Source organism: Akebia trifoliata, chromosome 1 (assembly GCF_017979445.1).
Source record: "Akebia trifoliata isolate Shusen 1 chromosome 1, ASM1797944v1, whole genome shotgun sequence".
Lineage (NCBI taxonomy): Eukaryota > Viridiplantae > Streptophyta > Magnoliopsida > Ranunculales > Lardizabalaceae > Akebia > Akebia trifoliata.
The window spans coordinates 17,407,477-17,430,412 of NC_141375.1; the positions used below are offsets into that span (position 1 = coordinate 17,407,477).

General features: G+C 35.8%; 1 protein-coding gene across 3 annotated transcripts in view; it reads right to left on the bottom strand.

Moving 5' to 3' along the window:
• Positions 1-22,936, bottom strand: part of LOC147410796 (polyadenylate-binding protein-interacting protein 9-like) — a 37,967-nt gene that overhangs the window by 14,260 nt on the left and 771 nt on the right. For 2 of the 3 annotated variants that reach the window (XM_086440202.1, XM_086440187.1), the window contains exons 2-6: positions 22,087-22,197; positions 21,926-21,970; positions 7,674-7,746; positions 7,242-7,354; positions 7,024-7,083 (exon numbers count right to left, since the gene is read on the bottom strand). In XM_086440202.1, the coding sequence (XP_086296328.1) occupies positions 7,024-7,083; positions 7,242-7,354; positions 7,674-7,746; positions 21,926-21,970; positions 22,087-22,197 (402 nt within the window). The remainder of the gene's footprint in view (positions 1-7,023; positions 7,084-7,241; positions 7,355-7,673; positions 7,747-21,925; positions 21,971-22,086; positions 22,198-22,936) is intronic. The other variant, XM_086440196.1, reaches the window with a different exon arrangement.

Here is a 22,936-nt window from a genome sequence, read left to right on the forward strand (position 1 = left end):
AGATACATTTTGGTGTTAAATTTAGATTTCAATGCCTATTTTGGTCACTCTAGAAATGGAAATATTTTAATCAGTGTTTACAATAGTCATGAAAATGATAGAAATATTAAGGATTTTTTATTGAAATTGTAGAAAATGATATAAGATAGAAAATTGCATGAGAATCAGGGGCGGAATTACAGTGGGGGCACATGCCCCCACAAGAATTTTCAAAAGCTAATGAATTAGTGAGCTATTGCGACAGATTTTAGCAGCAGATAAAACAATCTGCCACTATTGCCCCCACAAAAAAAAAATTCTACTATTAGTTGCCCACCCCCCCCCCCCCCCACCAATTTTTTTTTTTCCCTTAATTGTCCCCACAAAAAAATTTCTACTCTTGGTTGAGACCCCACATGGGCAAAATCCTGGCTCCGCCCTTGATGAGAATGCTTATAGAAACGAACTAATATGTTAGAATATATCAAAATAAAATAATGTAATATCTAATTAATTTAGATTCATTTATTTTAACAATTGCATATTGTGTAATTTTTATTAGTGATCATCATTATTATTATTATTATTCACAAGTTCTTTCTATAAGCAATTCATAAGTTCTGTTATTGTTATAAATTTTATCAATATTTTTAGAGTAATATTATTAATAAAGAAAATTTTGATAAAAGTTTACTACAGATCAAAATATTTCTACCAAAATCTTGCAATTTTATACCTAAGATTTAATTATTTTAGTCAAAATTCTTAGTTTACTGAAATATTTTGTGAGATGAACAGTGATGTTGACGTAACGGAAGCGTGTGAATCAATAGATTCGATAAGCAAACAAGCAATAGCTTGAAAGAAAATAAAACATAAAGCTAAAAAGTAATTAAGATAGAAAATATAAAAATTGATATGCTTTTTTGGAATTCACTGAATTTCGTTTTTGGAGCTCTTGATATAGATAACTTCATTATAACAATTTAGAAACCTTCTAAAACACTAAAATTAACATTCCCAACCTATCTATAACATAATACTAACCCAAATTTCTAATCCTATTAAAACCCAAATTGGACACTTGTAAACACTGCTAATTATAGCCTAAATAATAAAAACGAATTTAAAACAAAATAGAAACTAACAAGAAAGTGTCCTCCTAAAATAATTATAAAATAAAAATCCTAATAGAATTAGAAAACTACTTAGAATTGTAGATGGTCGTAGCCCCTTTCTTTGAAAAAAACTCGTCCTCGAGTTGTTCTTGAAGACCTTTTTTTCTTGTTTTCGTTCTCCATACACCTCGCTTTCTAATCCACTTCCAGTAATATCCAATCTTCAAACTTTCATTATTGTGACGGGTTTTTCAATCTCGAAAAGGTAGAAGGTGAGGATGTCCACAATGAAGGAAAAAATTGTCATAGAAGGTATTTTTGATGGGTTGAGAATCATTTTCATCCATAAAATCAAAACGTATTATTGAATGTTGAGTTTTGGAGGATGTTGAGTGTTGGATAAAATTCCGAAAGGGTGTAGTAAGATGGGAAAGGGTATGTGAGGGTTGAGCAAGCATGTAAGAGTGTTGTAGAGGTGGGGAGAAGGGTAGGGAATGGGATTATTGAAAGGATTTTGATGGGTTGGTGGTGGATGACAGATTTGAGGGTTTAGGATAACATCAGATGCAATTTGGGAGGGTATAATTTGGGTATGATTAAAATTTTGTGCTGAATTTTGAAAATTGATCGATTTGATCTCAATGATTGCTACCCTAAGGGCTAATTTGTTTAGGGGAATTGATGGTGGGAATCCTTTGGGGTCTCTTCATCTTCAATTTTCTTACATTTTTCCTTCTCAAGAGTGTTGAAAACCATGCCGTGAATAAGGGATTCCAACTTAGACTCTAATTTAGTCATAATTCTTGCCTCAAGCCTCTCAAATTGAATTTCTAGATAAGATTTTGTGACAAAATCACCTTCACCAACCATCTTTTGTGGATCATAGCAAAAGCTTTGATACCACTTGATGTAGCAGAAGCGTGTAAATCAATAGATTCAATAGGTAAACAAACAATAGCTTGAAAGAAAATAAAGCATGAAACTAAAAAGTAATTAAGAGAAAATATAATTGAATTGATATGTTTTTTTGGAATTCATTGAATTTTGTTTTTAGAGCTCCTTGTATAGATAACTTCATCATAACAATTTAGAAACCTTTGAAAACACTAAAAATTAGCATTCGTAACCTATCTATAACATAATACTAACTTTCTAATCCTATTAGAACTCAAATTGGACACTTCTAATTATAGCCTAAATGATAAAAACGAAATCGGTCGAGTGGTCTCAATTGGAGATGAGATTGCACATTTTTTTTATTTTATTTTGATACGTTCCTAATTGAATTCAATCCTCATAGGGTGTGGGTTGATGTAGATACACTTAATTAATTAGAACAAAATAGAAACTAACAAGGAATTGTCCTCCTAAAATAACTATAAAATAGAAATCCTAATAGAACTAAAAAATAGAAACAAATCCTAATAGAATTAGGAAACTATTTAGAATTGTAAATGTCTTACATCAGATGTCTATTGAAATATAGATAAAATGAAATCATCAATTAAATTTCATTTTGAACCTTGCGGAAATGGAAGCATTTTAATATATTTCATTTAAATATGTCAAAATGTCAAAATTTAATACTATCGTATTTTTACAAAACAATTAATATTAATATCACAAATACTAATATTTACTAAAAATACATTGTGTTGCATAATGTCTATAGTTATAAAGTATGCATAGTGCAATTTTAGTAATGACATACGCAAAAAGGAACAAAGAGTAAATAATTTGTAGTGAAGAAATGCTCTGAAGCAACCATTTTTGCTATCTTGGTTCTACTATCTGTACATACAGAGAAATTGAAGCGGATGTTATCCATAGAATTAGAATTGGGTAATTAAAGTAGAGGTGTGTTTCTAGAGTGTTATGTGATCATCGCCTTCCAATCAACTTAATAATGAAAATTTGCAACAAAACCAACCACGATTGGTGGAGTTGAATATTAGGTAATGAAAACACAACCTTTTCATAGATTGTCATATTTGCAAATATAAAAAAATCCAAACAAGTAAAAGAAAAGGGAATAGAGAAAAAGAAGAAAAAGGAGAAAAGAAGAATCGTGAGTTAATCTCACAAATTCTCGGGGTTTATTATTTATACTAAACTATACAAAAATAACATTACCCCTAGACATAATATAAAAGACATACACATATAATAAAAGTAAAAAAGACTATTCTAACCATTTTGCAACACTCCCCCTCAAGTTGGTGAATAAATATCCACCATTCCCAACTTGCCTAAGAACTCATACCACTAATTCCTCTTGTAAAAATGTTAGCTAGTTGGTCTTTTACCTTCACAAACGAGGTACACACTACACACTACACACTACACTTGATACACTCTTCTCTCGAATAAAATGGCAATCAACCTCAATGTGTTTAGTCCTGTCATGCCACTCAGTCAACCCACCTCGGTTGACCAACGAATCGCCCCATGTGTGTAAGTGCAAAGTGCACTCTTCTCGAGCTCGGCCAACCCAACTTCCACCTCGGTCAACCGACCATTCGCCCCACGAAGAAGTGGAGGGTAAGCACCTCCCGGGTTCGGTTGACTCAACTAATTCAGTCAACCCACGTTTTACCCTTGGTCGACCCAACTCATGCTCAATCGACCAACCCAGAGCCCCATGTACAAAAATTCAGCATTTTGCATTTCTCGGGTTTGGTTGTCCGAACTTGCATCAATCGCCCTACCGTATGCGAATTGCCTTAGAAACCCATTTTGATCATGTTGAACCTTTTTTTCTCAAATAAAATGAATTTTAACTATGCAAATCGATTGAAATTTCAAAAGGTGTACGATATTGGTCGAATTCTAAAAGAAAATGATTTGAGCATTAAAGTTTCAAAGAATCTTGTTGCAAGTAAGATTGACTTAGATTGGATGCGTGTGTAGACGAGTGGATATCCAAGGTTAATATTTTTTATGTTATAGCGAGACGATGTTACATGTTTATTTACTTTTCTGTACGAGTAATGAAAATGTGATTGTTATTTATGTTTACCGTGTTGGGCAGTTGCATGGTAGGACACCGGATATCCATTCCACACTTGTGATTTTAATTTCTATTTTATTTTAAAAAATAAAATTATATCCGATAACCATTTTCGGATCTATTAAAAAGTATGTGAATGCCTGAAGAGATAGTCTGTCATGACATTTCCAGAGTGACATACTATCCTAGGATGTACGGTTGGGATCGTAAACTCCTGTGTACTATGGGATGCATAGGAAAATAGCATCACAATTGAGATCTGGGATATTCCATTCGATCGACCCACATTTTACCCTCAGTGGACCCAACTTCTAGCTTGGTCCACCCACACAGAGCCTCATGGACAAAAATTCAGCATTTTGCATTTCTCGGGTTTGGTCACCCGAACTTGCATCGGTCGCCCGACCCTATGCGAATTGCCTTAGAAACCCACTTTTGATCATTTTGAGCAATTTTTCTCCAAGTAAAATGAATTTTAACTATTCAAAGTGATTGCAATTTCAAAAGGTGTATAATATTGGTCGAATTCAAACAGAAAATGATTTGAGTATTAAAGTTTCAAAGAAACTTGTTGTGAGTAGGATGAATTTCTAACTGAGAGTGTAGACTCTTTTTGGATGCATGTTGGTGAGTAGATATCCACGGTTAACATTTATTTTATGTTATCGCGAGGCAATGTTGCATTTTTATTTACTTTTCTATATGAGTAATGAGAATATGATTGTTATTTATGTTACTGGATATCCATTTCACACACTTGTGATATTAATTTCTATTTTGTTTTAAAAAAGAAAAGTATATACAGTAACGATCTTGGGATCTATTAAAGATTCTGTGAATACCTAAAGAGATAGTCTATCATGTCATTTCCGAAGTGACATACTATCCTAGGATGTACGATTGGGATGAAAAACTCCTATGTAGTATGGGATGCATAGGAGAGTAGCATCACAATTGAAATCCAGGAGATTCCGTTCTATCGTTACCAATGAACTATATAACGTAAAGGTAATTTATAAGCGAATGGAGATATTTTCGAGATCATATATTCGTCTAATAAGTTTAGATGAAGATGCCTAGTCAATGATCATTAATAGTCTAGAGTAGTCGAACGTATTGACACTTCGTGAAAGAACTTGTACCTCATGGTCACAGTCAACGGACCACTTGAACCGAATCACCCAAGTGTGGTAAATGCAACGACCGGCCACAAAATCAGGAACTAACGGTGGGGTTCCACACTGATGAAGTCTGCAACAAATAAGATCCTAACTGGGAAGTATTCAGTCATTATTCTCAACACTCTTATCAATTATACTATCATTGTTTTGTAGTTAGTTTTGTTACAAATGCCATGTAGTGTAAAATTGACTTACAAAAATGTGGATTTTCTTGTGTTTTGCAACATCATTTCATATAATTTTATTTATGTTTACACTAAAAACCCTACATATGTTTCAAGTGCCTTAAAATGATTTATTGTTTCATCCATAGGGTGCTATTAGTTTGAGATAGTTGTTTACCTGTTGGGTAACCTAGTTACTCACCCTACCATTTCAATTGCAGATCAACCCTCCAATTGAGGAGTACCTTGAGGAGCCTCTTGAGGAGTTCTAGCTTGTAGGACACACGGACAGTCAGAGTCCACTCCCAGGCAAGCGTTGGAACTTTTTCTACTAATCCAGTTATAGTTCAGATTTAGGATCTTTAGGTTTTTATTTTTGAGTAAGAGGTTAGGATTGATGTTAGTGAGAAGATTCTCGTCTATTGGCGATGTTTATGCCATTTCTTTCTACCCTATTATATTTCGAGTTTAATATTTGAGTATGCTTTTGCACTCAGATACTTTGTGGGTATGTTATCACGCTTATGGTTCAATTTTATTCCGTTGCTATATTGTAACTATTTATGCTATTATCATTTATGGGGATTTGTAATTTAGTGCCTTAGATTCTAGCACAAATCATGGGGATTCATGTTAGGATTTGGGGATGCTACAGTGACTAGCAAATGCATCATTTCCATTCCCAATCACAAGATGATAAACAATATCCTAAAAAACAATCTTTTCCATCCCTTGAAGAACTTGGACTACATAAACGTAGAAAACTTAATGTTTAATGAGAATGTCCTGGTAGCCAACCTCCTTAACATTGAATATTATTTCCTTCCAAAGACACTAACATATGGCTAATGGAAGCATTCTCCAAAGAATCCTACCTCTAACGGAGAAAGCCCAAGTATCACTTTGGATTCAAATCAAACCCACAAGAAAGAAAATTTCAACACATAACCTCTTTGGTCAAGAAAATAAGACCCAAGAACATTGGGAACATTGCAATGAATGAGGAGATGATTGACATTTCCTCCATTATCCTTGCACGTGCACATGGAGCAAAAATCAACAATGATTCTTTTGCGGGATGTTAGGTGGTCAACTTTAAGATTCTTATACAAAGAGATGGATCATGCAAAACCGCCAATTTTGACAGAATCTTGTATGCTCAAACAAAGCTCAACTTCACAAAAAGCCATAATTTCTAGCTTCAATTTTCTCCTAACTTTGCAAACTGCCTGCTTTTGGTTTCCCAAAACTCAGGAGTGGCTCTTTTCTACTGTTTAGGGTAAATGAAGTAGGTTCGCATAATGAAGGGTAAGACATGTTTGAAATATAATTTAGTCTAGATATTTAAAAAGAAAATTTGTATTTCTTTTTAAATCTTATAACATTTCAGAGGAATATTCCAAAATATATTGAAATATGTTAACATGAGCATCGATAGAGGGTCATACTAATAGAAATCCAAATAGTTTGACCATCTCTTCAGTAATTTCAACCACTTAATATGATGTATTCAAACGTAAAGCAAGAAAACTAAAGCTGTAAACACGCAACAGAAAATCATTAAGACATACCTCTTTATCAATATTTGTACAATAAACTGTCCTGGTGCACATTTCCCGTTCATCTTCGGACTGCATTGAATTAAAATCGTCAGATACCTATTTAAAGAAAAACAATATAAAGCTAAATATGAAATGATGGTCAAAGTAAAATAGGATAGAAATGTTGGGAACCATCATAGAAAGATCAGTAGTGCTAAAAAAGCAGGTCGAAAGTTATGCCTCCGCACCCTGGGAAGGAATGTTGGATTCACAGGCAAGATGGCAGTTTTCGAAGGTAAAACTCTGACAGGATAATAACCTAGCATGGTTCCACCAAGGTTCAGAGCTGCCCTTGCACCTTCTGTTAACACATTTCCTATGTGAGGTATTAAAAATCACGTAAAAAATGTTTAACCACATAACAACAGGTATATCAGAAAGATAAAATACACAACACGAACAAACTTAAAAGTCCGACTTTGAAGCAGGCAGCCCACTTCAAATTTTGAAGAAACCCTCTTCATTACAAGACACGTGGTATTTTGAATTTATTTCACACCCCTACATTTCCATCAAAATTGGAAACACCTCCTTTTAAGTGCCACGTGTAATCGAATGGAGATGGTACCTTCAAAATTTTGAAGCAGGCTGCCCGCTTCAAAGTTTTTTCCCAAACTTACGCTCATCAGCAAACTCAATAAATGCAAATCGAAGAACTGAATGGGGGTCACCGCAAACACGACAGTCAAGTACCTTCAAAATAAAAATTCCAAAAGTTTTCGAAACATTAGCTTTACCATTCACCAGATTAACGAAATATGTGATCAAATGTAATTGTTCTCATATTATTCATTTCTAGTTCATTGTTAAAATGCTTTATTCTAGACAACAATGAAGCATACCAATGTAAAGAGAGCATGAACACAATAGTCCCAGGGTTTTAAAATAATAATGTTACAAAACTGAACTTGAGATGTAAAAGCAATAAGACAAAACTTGTATGCAGAAGATTTTTAATTTGTGTTGGATTTCAACCCTTTGATTCACATGTCTACTTGAACAAAGGATTTCCATATAAGGAATTGGTATTGACTCCACCAAAGGCTATATTAGTATTAAAATATTATAGCAAGATTGTTAATGGGAGAAACAGATAACTACAAATAAAATTTAACATTATATCTTTATTATAAAAACACAATGGTGGGTCCCACTCCAGCTACAGTGGAGTGGGGTCCACACTACCCCACTTTATTGCCTTTCCTCTTCACCCCCTTCAACTTTATTGTCTTCTCTCTCTCTCTCTCTCAATAATATCCCTCCAATTTTACAATCTATCCTCTTTTACCCTCTTTTTCAATAATACCCTTCAACTTTACTATCTTTTCGCTTTTACCCCTTTAACTCCAGAGAGGATGCCCGTGCCATAGGCAAGGGCAAACTCTAGTTTATCATAGAAGCATGGGAATACAGAAAAAGGGTTCTATAAAAAGAAATCAAAGATAAATTTTACTTTTACAAATAAAGAGATAAAGATACATCAATCTTTGAAAACACTTGGTGTTGCTGCCAGCATGCATATAGAAGATGAAAAAGAATAGAAAACCATCAATTCACCATGGGCTTGCCTCCTGATTCAATAATCTAAACTCAATGGCTGCAGCTTGCCCAGTTTGCATTTCTCAGTCCTTTTCAACAGATTCCTACTTCTATCATGATAGAAAAAAGCCTCAAAAGTCAAACTCCTGTTTCTATGAAGTAACAATTTAAAACTACTTCCATAGTTCACAGCCACTAATGAATTAGTTTTTTTCTTTTTTCTTTTTTTTTTATTATTAGAATGAATGGTTAGAAAGTTAGCAATCAATCTCTTTATCTTCTCAGCATTAAAGACAAAACATGAAATTTTTGTATGCAAATATGTTATTCCTCATAATTGTAACAGATTATAGCTTCATGAAATGGGAATAAAGCCCACCAAATGGGACCATGAATTTGGTATTTGGAGTTGTTCCTAAATCTTTGGGATAAGGTTTCAAAAATAACGATGACGGAACTATTCAGTCATCGATCTCAGCAACCTTATCTTTTTCTACTTTAATTCTATAAACATGTTTCTTGAAAACCAAACAATCAGCTCCATAAAGCATATGGTTGGTATTCTCATTATCTAGCAAAATTTTCCCTTTAGTCTAATTGGTACATGTCAATCACATAATATTCCTCCACTTTATCCACACAATGTTAATTCTTTGGGTCACATCCTCACCAATTTCTCCATATTTATGTTAACTAAATAACAAAAGAGGCCTCTTTGTGGTATGTGATCGACATCAGCCTAAACTACTGTTTATTCCCTGAAAGTGTCATGACCATAGTGACAAAAAAACACCCTTTTTTGGGGGTTTAAAATGCGTTTTGAACATCCAACAATTAAAACGAGTAGAAAAACGCATTTTTTGAAGAATAAATTAATATAAATGCATTTTTTCGGTTAAAACGTGAAAATGGCAATTTTTTCATACAAAACAACATTTTATCCTCCAAATAAAAAACAATTGTTGATTTTTATTTTTTTTTTTTTTTTTTTTTTTTTTATAACTCCAATAATTAAAAAATCAACAATTTTTTGGTCCTATTTAGGTTAAACCAGAAGAATTGTAGAATTGTCAAGTCTCTAATTAAGAGCTTGGCAGATATATATAATAATAAAAAAGGTGAATGTACATAAATGTCCTTACACAGAAATAACATAAAAATAACAGAATAAGACTACTACTATCTACTCTTTTCCAATACTCCCCATCAAGCTGGAGCAAATATATCAACTAACCCCAACTTGATAAGATAAGAGTTAGAGATAGAAGGACCAACAGACTTTGTAAACATGTCGGCGAGCTGATCTAAAGAAGATACAAAGACTGTCTGAAGGGCACCAGATCGAACTTTCTCCCTGAGAAAGTGAACAACCTCTATATGCTTAGTTCGTTCATGAAAAACTGAGCCAGAGACAAGCATAATAGCAGACTTGTTGTCCCAGAATAACAAGGAAGAACTAGAAGGAGGAAATCTCATTTCTGTTAGTAAAGATCGAAGCCAGAGAAGCTCACATGTCCCAAGAGCCATAGCACGGTACTCAGCTTCAACAGAAGAATGAGAGACCACACTCTGTTTCTTACTTTTCCATGAGATAAGGGTACCTCCATGGAATGTATAAAAACCAGAAGTAGATCTCCTATCAGTAAGAGAGCCCGTATAGTCAGCATCAGTGAAATATGACAAATGTGGTTGAGCAGTGGAGGAGTAGAAAAGCCCAAGACCAGGACGTGACTTCAAGTAGCGAAGAATACGATGAACTGCCTCAAGATGAGATGTACGCGAAGTATGCATAAACTGACTAACTACACTAACCGCAAAGGTCAAATCCGGTCTAGTATTAGTCAAATAAATCAGACGACCTACAAGTCTCTGATAAGAAGTAGGATCAGATAATAAATCACCAGATTCGATATGAAGTAGATGATTCTAATCCATAGGAGAAGAGGCAGGACGACAATCAAGTATACCAGTGTTCTGAAGAAGGTATAATGTGTATTTGCGCTGAGATAACGAAATACCACGTCGAGAGCGAGCTACTTCTATCCCCAAAAAGTACTTGAGAGAACCCAAGTCCTTAACCTCAAAGGCACGACCCAATATCATCTTCACCCTATCAATCCACTGTGCATCATCTCCTGTCAGGATAATATCATCTACATACACTAGAACAATGGCACATCGACCATCCAATCATCTATGAATAAAGCAAATATGATCTGAGTGGCATCTAGTAAACTCCATAGACAGAATAACTTCTGAAAAACGCTGAAACCAAACTCGCGAGGACTGTTTCAGACTATACAGAGATTTGAGAAGACGGCATACCTTCCCACAATACTCCCCCTGAAGACAAAATCCAGAAGGAGGGTCCATATATATAACTTCAGTCAAATCCCCATTTAAAAAAACGATCTTCACATCGAGTTGATGAAGAGACCATGAGTAACAAGCAGCTAAAGAGATAAGAAGACGAACAGTGGAAAGTTTGGCGACAGGAGCAAAGGTGGTACCAAAGTCCTTCCCTGGAATCTGCGTAAATCCCTTTGCAACAAGTCGTACCTTATACCAGTCAACAGTGCCATCTGCGAGGTATTTCACCGTAAATACCCATTTACAACCAACGGTCCGCTCCCCAGATGGAAAGCTAACAAGTTCCCAGGTATTATTTTTCTGCAAAGCATCCATCTCAACAGTCATAGCTCTAGTCCACTGAGGATCTTACAAAGCCTCTGATACAGACCGAGGAACTCGAATAAAATCAATGAAAGCAAGGTAGGCCTGATAAGAAGGAGAAAGACCCTAATAGGAAACAAACTGGGCAATGGGATGATCAGTAACACACCCTCGCTTACCTTTGCGAAGAGCAATAGGCAAATGAGAGTCAAAAACAAAAGGAAAATGATATACCTGAGTCAAAGGAGGAGGTTGGCAAGAGTGGAGATGGACGAGGGCGACGAGTGTAGACCTGAAGCTCCGACGGGGGTGAAGGAAAGATTGGAGAGGGTAGTACTATAGGTGATGGGTCCCGTGAAGAAAAAGGTTCCTGCAAAGTAGTAGTATGAAAATATGGAATATTTTCAAAGAATGTAACATCAAAAGAATGTATGACACGGTGAGAAACCGGATCATAACACCAATACCCCTTAGACATAGTTGAATAACCCAAGAAAACGTACCGAATGGCTTTATCATCTAATTTAGTACGAGTGGAAGTCCTATCTTGAACAAAGCATGTGCACCCAAAGACTCTAGGAGTAATGGGAAAGAGAGTGCGGTCGAGTTGAAGGACATAAAGAGGTACTTGTCCCCCTAAGGTGCGACTTGAAATACAGTTAATAAGAAAAGCCACAGTTAGAACTGCCATATTCCAATATGCCTTAGGAACATGCATGCCTCGAAGAAGACACCGGACTGTATTCATGAGATGGCGATTCTTATGTTCCGCCACCCAATTCTGCTCAGGAGTGTATGGGCATGTCAACTGATAAAGCATACCATTCTCATGAAGATGGGAACGAATCCCATCCGAAATATATTCCCCCCCATTATCTAACCTGGGAGATTTAACAGTGATGTTGTACTAAGTTTGAATCATTTTAAGAAAATGAACAAAAATGGGAAGCACCTCAGAACGAGAATACGTTAAATAAATCCAAGTGCAACGAGAATAATCATCTATAAATGTAACATAGTATCTATGACCATTAAATGTAGTAACAGGGGAAGGCCCCTAAACATCAAAATGAATTAAATCAAACATTGCATTAAACTGATGCATATGAGGAATATACGTGGTACGAGTGTGTTTAGAGAGTTCACACACAGAGCACTAAAATTTGTGCCCACTACAAGAAGTTTTTAAAGCAGGAAATAAAGAACATAAATGTTGAAAATTGGTATATCCTAAACGAACATGCCATAGATCTAAAGACTGAGATGAAAAAGTGTGACTCTCAGAAGATGGAAGCACAGAAGCTGAAGCCGCAATCAATTGAAGTTCAAACATGTACAACCCATCCTTCTCATACCCCTTGCCAAAAATCCTCCTCGAAGCCAGGTCCTGAAAAATACAGTGAGTAGGAAAAAAGGTTACAGAACAATTTAAAGATTTAGTAATGCTACTCACAGATAAAAGATTAAGAGATAACTGAAGGACATAAAGTACAGAGTCAAGGGAAAAATTGGGGGATAATGAGATAGTACCCTTGCTATAGATAGGTGTAAGAGACCCATCAGTAAAACGAACCTCCCTATGAGCAGTAGGAAAAATAGAGGATGTAAAATGACTAGACTCACCAGTCATGTGATCAGAGGCGCCAGAATCAATTACCCATGTTAGAAGAGCAGAGCTAGACTGAGTAGCATGAAGTGCAGAGGATGTACCTTGAGGTGTAATAACTGACGCAACAGTCGAAGACGAGGGAGTGTGAGCCTGGATCTGATCCCGTACAATGGCTGCAATCTGAGTTTGGAGAAGATGCAAATCAATGGTACCAGGAGTCGCTTGAGAAACTGATGCAGATTCAACAGTAGCAGCACGAGGAGAAGGTTGGACCACAGAAGACTGTCCAACAGAGGATCTCAAAAGGTAGGGATAACGCTGAAAGCAACGGGTCTTCTCATGTCCTACCTTCCCACAATGGCTACAAGTAAGGACACTTCCTTTACCACGTCCACGGCCTCCATGGGCTCGACTGCCATGTCCTTGAGTACGAAAGTCAGAGAACCCTGAGTTAGCTGTTATAGCCATTTGATCTGTGGCGGGGGCAGAGATAACTCCCGGGACCTGAGTTTGAGAAGAAACTACACGGCGACGACGCTCATCACTATCAATGGTCGCAAATGTCTCAAATAAAGATGGTAAAATAGTGGTGTTAAGTATCTGTGTCCGAAGTACTTCAAACTCAGGACGTAGACCCATGAGAAACTGGTATGTCTGATGTCTACCAATCCGCTTAACCACATACCAAGCAGCTTCTGTAGACAACTCAGTCATAGACTCATGGTGCGAGAGCTCCTCCCAACGGGATTGAAGAAAATCAAAGTAATCTGCTACACTCTAAGAGCCTTAGGTAGCTTGAGCAATATCTCGATACAACTCATAAATCCTCGAGTCATTTAGAGCATACGCATATGTCTGAGTGAGGGCTGACCACAAAGAAGAGACAGTCTCATGGTACATGAACATGGTATAGATGCGCTGCTCCATAGAGTTAAATAACCATCCGAGAATTATACAGTTATCGATTTCCCATTGTTCAAATTTGGGATCATTAGGGACTGACTTAGGGATGGTGCCCAATAACCAACCGGATTTACCTCTACTCCCTAAATAAAGTCGCACAGACCGAGACCAGGACTGAAAGTTACGACTATCTAACAAAGCAGTAGTAATCCGTTGTGCTGAAGAATTTCCCCCAAGAGCAGTGTGGGAGTCTTTTATCTCGTGGGTAGGTGTCATGGCTTACACTAAACATGAAACGACGATACTTGTGGATTGAAGGGAAATCTCGTCCAAAAAACAAAAAACTGTCAAGAATCAAAAAACAGGAAGACGTTGCTGTCGTTGATCCCACATAGCACTATAGTTGTTGTCACTACTGCTGTCGTTGAACCCACACAGCACTATAGTTGCTATCACTAGTGGTGTAGGCCTCCTAAAGAGGTTTCCTCACTGTCGAAGGTCACTAAGACACCCTAGGTGCTGTCGTGGGCCTCCCAAAAATATTTCCCTGCTATCGTAAGTTGCTAAACAGCAACCAAATAGTTGTTGTTTTAGTTAGAGATCACAGACAACCCTTTATTCACTGTCGTGGGTCTCTAAGGCACCCTAAATGCTATCGTAGGCCTCCCAAATAAGTCTCTCTGCTGTCGAAAGTTACTAAACAGCACCCAGATAGTTGATGTTGTCGTCGCAGATCACAGATAGGCCTACGGTTTTTGTTCCAAGGTCTGTCGCAGGTTTCTAAACAGCACAAACAGCAGTCCAATCGATGTCGTAGGCTTCTAAACTGCTGTCGAAGGCTTCTAAACAGCCCTCAGTTGATTATGTTGTTGTCGTAGATCAAAAACAGCAATACAATTGCTGTCGTAGGCCTCTAAACTCCACCACAGTGGGTTCTGTTGATGTCGCAGGCAGAAATAGGGACCTAACAGTCCAGCCAAAGGCTAACGATAAAGAAAATAGGGCTTACTAGGGCATAGAACACAACGCAGATAATTATCACAGCTTGTGATCAAACCCTAACGATACAGAAAAAAAAAAAAAAAAAAACCCCCGAAGGGGTGATTCCTTACTGAGGCTGCTTTAGATTAGTAAATTTTTCCTATAGAATAGAGAAGAGAAGAAGAGAAAAGAAGATGGAGGAAGGAAATCGAAGGAGAACCAAGAGAGTTAGGCGTTAAATCCTAAAGGCTCTGATACCAAGAAGAATTGTAGAATTGTCAAGTCTCTAATTAAGAGACTGGCAAATATATATAATAATAAAAAAGGTGAATGGACATAAATGTCCTTACACAGAAATAACATAAAAATAACAGAATAAGACTACTACTATCTACTCTTTACCAATAAAACTCTTCGCTTTTAATGTATCCCTCCATTGTTCTACTACAAAATTATCCCCTCTAGTTCCAACTACCAATACTACATCATTCGTAAATAGCATACAGTAAAAGGAGTTTTATTTGAAAAGCGCCAACACAATACAAATACCAAAAGGGGCAAAAATTCTTAAAATATAAATATGAAATAAATAAAATAAACCCTTAGACAAAGCTTTGGTGAGGATATCACCAATCTGACTATCAAACCTCAAGTACGAAGTAGAAATCTTATTACTCATAACAAAGTCTCTAATGAAATGACAATCCACCTCAATATGCTTAGTCCTCACATGAAACACTGGATTACTGGACATTAAGTAAGTAGTTTGGTTGTCACAGAACATATGCATAGGTGTAGGCACAGAAAACCCCATCTCCTGAAGTAATGACCTAACATATATCATCTCAACTGCAATATGAGCCATAGCTTTATACTCAACTTCCAAACTAGAACGAGCTAGTACAGTCTTCTTCTTGCTTCTCCAAGTAACCAAATTACCTCTTACAAAGGTACAGTATCCTAAGGTAGATCTCCTGTCAGTGCAACTACCAGCCCAATTTGCATCTGAAAAATCAGTAATTGTCAATTCTTTAGATGGTCTGTACAATAGCCCAGAGCCTAATGCACTCTTGAGATATCTCAAAGTATTAATCACAGCGTCCCAGTGTAGCTAGCGTGGAGCATTCATAAATTGGCTCTCAACACCTACTGCAAAGGTAATATCTAGTCTAGTCACTGTAAGATAAATGAGCTTACCCACTAAACATCTATAACTGCCAAGGTCATCAAATAGCTCTCCCTATTCACCATCAAGCTTGATTGAGCTATCCATAGGAATATCCATAGGTAGAGAACCAAGCATACCAGTCTCAAATAACAAATCCAATACATATTTTCTCTAAGAGATTAATCTCAGATTTAGATCTAGCAATCTCAATACCCAAGAAATACCGAAGGACCACCACATCCTTAGTATGAAAATGCTTAGAAAAATGAGTTTTCAACTAAGCTATCCCTGTAGAGCTACTACCAGAAATGATTATGTCATCAACCTACAATAAGCACTATAGTCCCATGTACCGTCTTCTAAATGAAAACTAAGTGATCAGAAGATGATCCCCAAAAACCATAAGCCAACACCACAAAGTTGAACTTGTCAAACTAAGCTCTAGGAGATTGCTTCAGTCCATAAATGGACATCTTTAATCTGCATACCAAGTCTAACTTCCCAGAAACTACATATTCTAGGGGCTGGTCCATATAAAATTATTCTCGCAGATCTCAATGAAAAAATGCATTTTTGATATCTAACTGCTAAAGAGACCAATCACATTCTTGGTGTTGCTTTTCTCTTCTCGTACTATTTCACCAATAAACCTGCAACGGAGTCGAAGCATCATTTGTAGATGAAAGAATAACTGGAATAGGGGTAAACTAAAGAAACTTCTCATAACTCGAAGAAATCAAATATGACTCAAAAGATCTCCCCCTTTTAGAAAACAAACATGTGGGCTCAAAGAATGTGACATCCACACTCACATAGAATCGACGATGTTTTGGACTATAGCACTGATACCTCTTACACACTTGATAGTCCGAGGAGCCAACTTAGCTTGAACTAGTTCCAAATTGTGAACAAAAGACACGATCAAACACACATGGTAGAAGATGAAAGGTTTGACATGAAGGATATAACACATAAAATGGTGTCTGACCCCCAAGAATAGTAGATGACGTATGGTTAATTAAAAAACAAACAATAAGGACAACATCAGACCAATAAGTTTTGGGCACACTCATGTTAAACATAAGTATGCGAGCAACGTCCAATAAATGGAAATGCTTACGCTCAGCCACTCCATTTTGTTGGGATGAATAACCACTCTAGGTCTGATGAATAATGCCATGTGCTAAACAAAAAATTTGAACTGAAGTCTGTATACATTCAAGGGCTCTATCATAACGAAAAAAAATTATTGGTGTACCAAACTAAACTTAAATTACATTGTAGAATGTAGTAAAAACATGATGAAATTCATATCTGTCTTTTAATAAAAATAATTATGATATGTTCATATGTTATATGGACATCTTAATAAGAAAGTAAAAGAAACCAGAAATACTTTTATTCTTGAAGATGTCCCCAAATGGACAACATCAAATTTATTCAACTGATGACTCTCAACTCTAAAAGGAAAAGAACTACGGTGATGCTTGCCCAGTTGGCAAGCCTCACATTCAAGACTTGATAACTGCTTAAAATTAGGAAAGAATTGACACAACTTAACCAATGATGGATGACCTAAACAATAATGCCACTACAATGGGGAAACAGATGAGCTCAATGTCAATTTGGCCTTTCCCATATCTAGGTAAAATAAACCATTAGCATCATGCCCCAAGTCAATCGTCTTCTTCGTCTTGAGGTCCTAGATAAGATAAGAAAATGGAAGGAATGTCCTAGAACAATTAAGGGATTTAGTTAGCTAACTCACAGATAATAAATTAAAAGGAAAATTAGGTACACGAAAGCTAGATGATAATGATATAGATGGAGTGGGATGGATGGTTTGCATTCCATAAATAGGTCTAGTAGAGCTATCAGCTAGGAAAATATTAGACTTAGAATAACAAAACTGGAAAAAGAGAGAACGTATACTAGATATATGGCACTAGGTCCTGAGTCAATCACTTAGGTAGGTGGTGACTGGGCAACCACAAAAGCAAGATTACATGTGTTGGCAAGCGTGGTTGTTTACTTATACCAGATGAGGCAGAGAAACTTTGAAGAATCTAAGCCATCTAAGCAACGAGACCTCCCTGAGATTGTGAACCAGTAGATACTCCAAGTTAAACCGGCACAAACGGAATATTAGACTTTCTAATCTACTAAGACTCTTTAGTAGCTTGATTGGCTAAAGCAACTTACCTCACTTGTCCCAACAGAAATCCTCAATATGACCATCGAAGCCACAATATGTGCACTTCATATTACTGTTAGTGCCTCTACCACCATTACGACCTTTGCGGGCCTCACCAAGACCATTAAGATTACCACGTCCTCTACCACCACCATGGGGGCTACTCGTGTGAGAGTGGAGGATTCTTTACCAGCTGGAGATGGAGAACTCGAAGCCACAGACGAGGTAGGAACAACCCGTACGACTCGAGAAAAGGCATTGGCAGTTGTAAGTAACGTCTCGCTAACCAATATTTAACCCTTAATAGGTTCAAATTCAGAATCCAATTCAGAAAAAAAAAAAATTAGTATAAAATTATTCACGTTTTTTTTTTTTTTTTTGCTTCTAAACTGGCGGTGAGAGGTTGATACTTAGCCAACTCTTCCCAAAGTCCCCAAAGAGTGTTGTAATACTCACTAACATGCTTCACATTCTACTTTAGGGTGAAGATTAATTCTTAGATCTCACAAATTATGGAGACACTCCGTTCATTAGAATGCATCTTCTTTACAGAAGCCCAGATAGCCTTAACTGAAGACAATAGTACCATGTTTGCATTGATCACCAGTTCCATACTAGACAAAAGCCAACTCATAACCAAAGCATTGTCACTCACCCAGCCTTCATAAGATTTCTCATCCTTATTGGAGGATCAGAGGTGATATGTTTATGTTTCTTCTTCGCAGTTAACACAATCATCACGGAGGATGATCAGTGAAGATAATTGGTGTCACTCAGTTTAACTGTTGTCACGTAGGAATCAACACAATCCCATGATTGTTTATCATCACCGGAAGTATAAAGGCCATAAATAATAAAAACTCAACTCACAAACCACAATTTGCCGAAGCGGAAACCCGAAAAACGTGAAAAATTTATAAAGGTGGAGTGTGATAGGGAATAACCCTATGAGTGGTGCGGTTTGGGTAGGGATGCCCAAATGCGCACGGTTGTGAAGAAAATTAAAGAACCCAAAAATTAGGATTTCAGTCTCCAAACTTTGAACTAGCTCCAGTCGTGTTGAAACTTCAAACCAACACTAGCAAACCTTAGATATACATCCAGAGTTGAAACAATTGCCAACAAACACTAGAACACAAGGTTTTACTCACACCAAGATCAAAATCAAATGAACAAACTAAGAGAAAAAAATTAGAAAGAAGAATGAGAAAAAAATAACCCTAGATCTCTATCTTAGATTAGTGCTCTTATACCATGTAGAAATCTAGGTTAATGGAGAAGAGGAGTGAAGAAGAAATAAAGGAGAAGATGTAAGAGAGAGGGTAGGTTGATCATTAACATAGATCGGCCTCCTCTCTCCCTATTTATATTAATTTTGGTCAAAGACCATTATGCCCTTTGTACAATACATATAAATTCTAACAAGTTCATATGTAGAAACAAAGCCTCATCCTAAAGATCTACTTTTGCACTCTCCATCCATATTCTTTTCAGTCTTCTTCTTTCTCTTTTAGGACCTCTAACTTGAGTATTTCTTCTAACTAGGGTTGTAACTGGCTTTCAATGAACATATTCCCAAACCATCTCAGTCGACTTTTTCTTAGTTTATCACCTATTAGAGCTACTAATTCATTTTTCCAAATGCATCTGTTTCTAATTTTTATCTTTCTTAGAATTTTCACTCATTGATCTCAACATCCTAGCTACAAGCAAATCTATTAACATAATGTTTTTGATTACCCAACATTACACTCCATCAAGCATAGATGCCTAGATGTCTTTGCCATTGTCTTATAAAATTTTACTTTTTTAATTTGATTGATATAAGTTTGTCACATAGCACTCCTAAAGTGTGCATCCACTTTAACCATCCATCTTTGATTCCATAAGCAATATATTCCTCAATCTCCCCACGAAAAGGTGTTTTTGTGGTATTGTTTGTTTGTCTATCTAACCTAGTGTTTTATTCCTTAATTTATAATGTATCCTTCCGTAATTCTGCTTTTGAAATTACTCCCATCTAGTTTTTTCAACCACTCATCATCAGCAAATAACATACACCAAGGGACCTCTCCTTCAATTTGAGTAGTTATTCTATCCATAACTAGGATGGAAAATATGAACTTAAGTGCTTATCTCTGGTGCAATCCCATTGGAACAGGAAACATCAGCATCTCACCACTTATTGTTCTAACACTAGTTACAACTAATCGTTCAAACTCTGAGGCAAGGTACCAGCCTGACCAACACCTAGGTGCAAACCTTAAGAAAAAAAGATTACGTGCATGGAATTTTTAAATAAATAATATAATGTATTAACAAATAAAAAATAGGGTAACCACTACAAACGAAATATCTGGTTTCAAATTTGCAAAATCAAATTCCAAGTCTTAATCTATATACTAATAGTAAAATAAAATATTATTATTTTATATTTCAGCAAGAAAGAAATATTTTATATTCAAAAAATTAAAATTTTCTATCATAAATAACTATTTTATATTTATTGTAAAAATACATTTAAGGGATAATGGGTTAAACATTTTAATATTTACAAAAAAGAATCAATTTTTTCAAAAATTACAAAAAACAAATTAAGTCGTTGGACAGTCCAGCGTTTTAGTAACTCGCTGGACTGTCCAATGTTTTAAATGAAAGCTAAATTGTTCAAGTGTTAAAGCAAGCTATTAAAACACTGAACAGTCCAGCATTTTAATCATTCAGGGGGTATTTTTGGTAAAGCAATGTATATTAAAACACTGAACTGTCCAGCGACATAATTTGATTTTGGTAATTTTTGGAAAAATAGATTTTTTTTTTTTGTAAATATTAAAATATTTAACCCTCTTTTAGCAATTTTCCCTATAATTAAATACTATTTTCAACAACGTTCTCTGCATTATACTAAATACCTCAAAATTTTATTTATGAATCAAACCAATTCAACAAACTTATTTACATATATTTCTATTATGTATGGTTAATATTTAGTTTCAAAAAAAAAAAAAAAAGTTAAAAACAGGGAACAAATAGAACAATCATGTGAGGCATATGCCACAGCCTCAATCACACCTCACATTGAGGCAGACAACGTTGGGAACCCACCAATCATCTCTCTAAGGACTCTATCATATGCCTTTTTTAAGTCAATAAAAAGCATTAGTAAAATTCTTCTTCCAAAATTTCTCCAGCATGAAGCCATATAGGTCATCTAATACCACTTTTTTCTTTTTAATTTTTATGGAGTTTCTCTACTTTCTAACTAGTCAATTAACCAAATTTCCCGTATTCATAGGGAAGGGTATCCTAAGGTTGAGAAGCTTGCTAATAGAGACACTAATGTTACCCTTTGGGACCACATACAAGCCCCTTAGGTAATTTCTCCTCGTAGGGTTCCATTTGTAGTTTGTCCCTTTTGCTTTTAAGAGATTTTCACCTTATCGAATAGAAATAATAGAAGATTTGAATGATGCATACTCATTTTATTTTATTTTTCATGGGTAAGTTGGACTTGAACCCATGACCAACTGAGCTATTGGTCTAAGGCCCAATATATACTCATTTAAATTGTTCTGACAATAGACATTACTATTCAATCTCATAAACCAATGCTTCCCCATTTAGACTGCTCAATCCCACCAACTTTCTTTCCTTGTATCAAATAAAACTTCAAACTGAAAATGAGAAAAAGTAAAAATTGCACCAATTGAACAACCAGAAAAAAAGGTTAACGCATCAAAACAACAATTTTCCCAAATAGTTAATATATGAATAGGCAAAGTTTCAAGTGAGCATTAAAACTTACTTGTCCACAATTAGTAAATAAAGCAGCAAGTTGCTCTTCAGTAACCTAATTTAAAAGATAAATGGTGCTTCATTAATGTAACATTTAAAAAATAAGAAACAAATATAATGACATCGATGGAAAGTTTAATGCATCAAAAAAATTACGTCTACTTTACTTACATGCTGAGAGATGTCAGAAACATAAACAGTTCGCCGAACACTATCTTCTCTATGAGCTCTAAGAGCTCTTCCATTCAACCTCCTCTTCCCCGGGTTAGAGTTATTCTTCTTCTAGATAAATCACAACAAGAAGAACTCATAAATAAAACAACCAAGAACGAGTAAAAACAATGGATTAATAAATCATCATAACAATGTATGCATAGAATCGGAAGGATTATTTATACTAATCGAAACCCAGACTCAATTTCTGTACCCATGACGTCAAGGTCGGGGGCTTGATCCCTTCTCACGGACCAAAACCAAAATGTACGTTTTGTACACAAAACATTTGATAAATTCAATTCAACTTCAAAGTAATATAGGAATAAACGCAGTGGAACTTATATCGATAGATATTTAATATAATGAACACATCTTTATTATTATAATGAGTGAAAGCGGAGTAGAAATTGTTCAACACCAAAATTTGGATTCCACAAATGCCCCCCACCTTAACATTTAAACTTAATATAATTAGGAAAATGCTGGAATGACACAGGGTATTTACTGCGATTCTCACAAGTCTGATGTGGGATGTGCACATAACCATAGATGTGTTTCCTAGTGATACAAGTAAAAACCATCTACGGTTATGTATGCATGTCCAAGTCAGAATTGTGAGAATCACAGTAAATCCTGTGTCACCACAGCACGACTCATATAATTAAGATCAATTTGGTCAAAAACCAGGAAAATTGCAATCCCGTGTTATCATCAACACATTAAGATAACTCAAGAAAATAAAACATAACGGAGTGCATTTTCATCTAGAACCCAGATGTTTTTTGACCTCCGAAAGTAATAATTA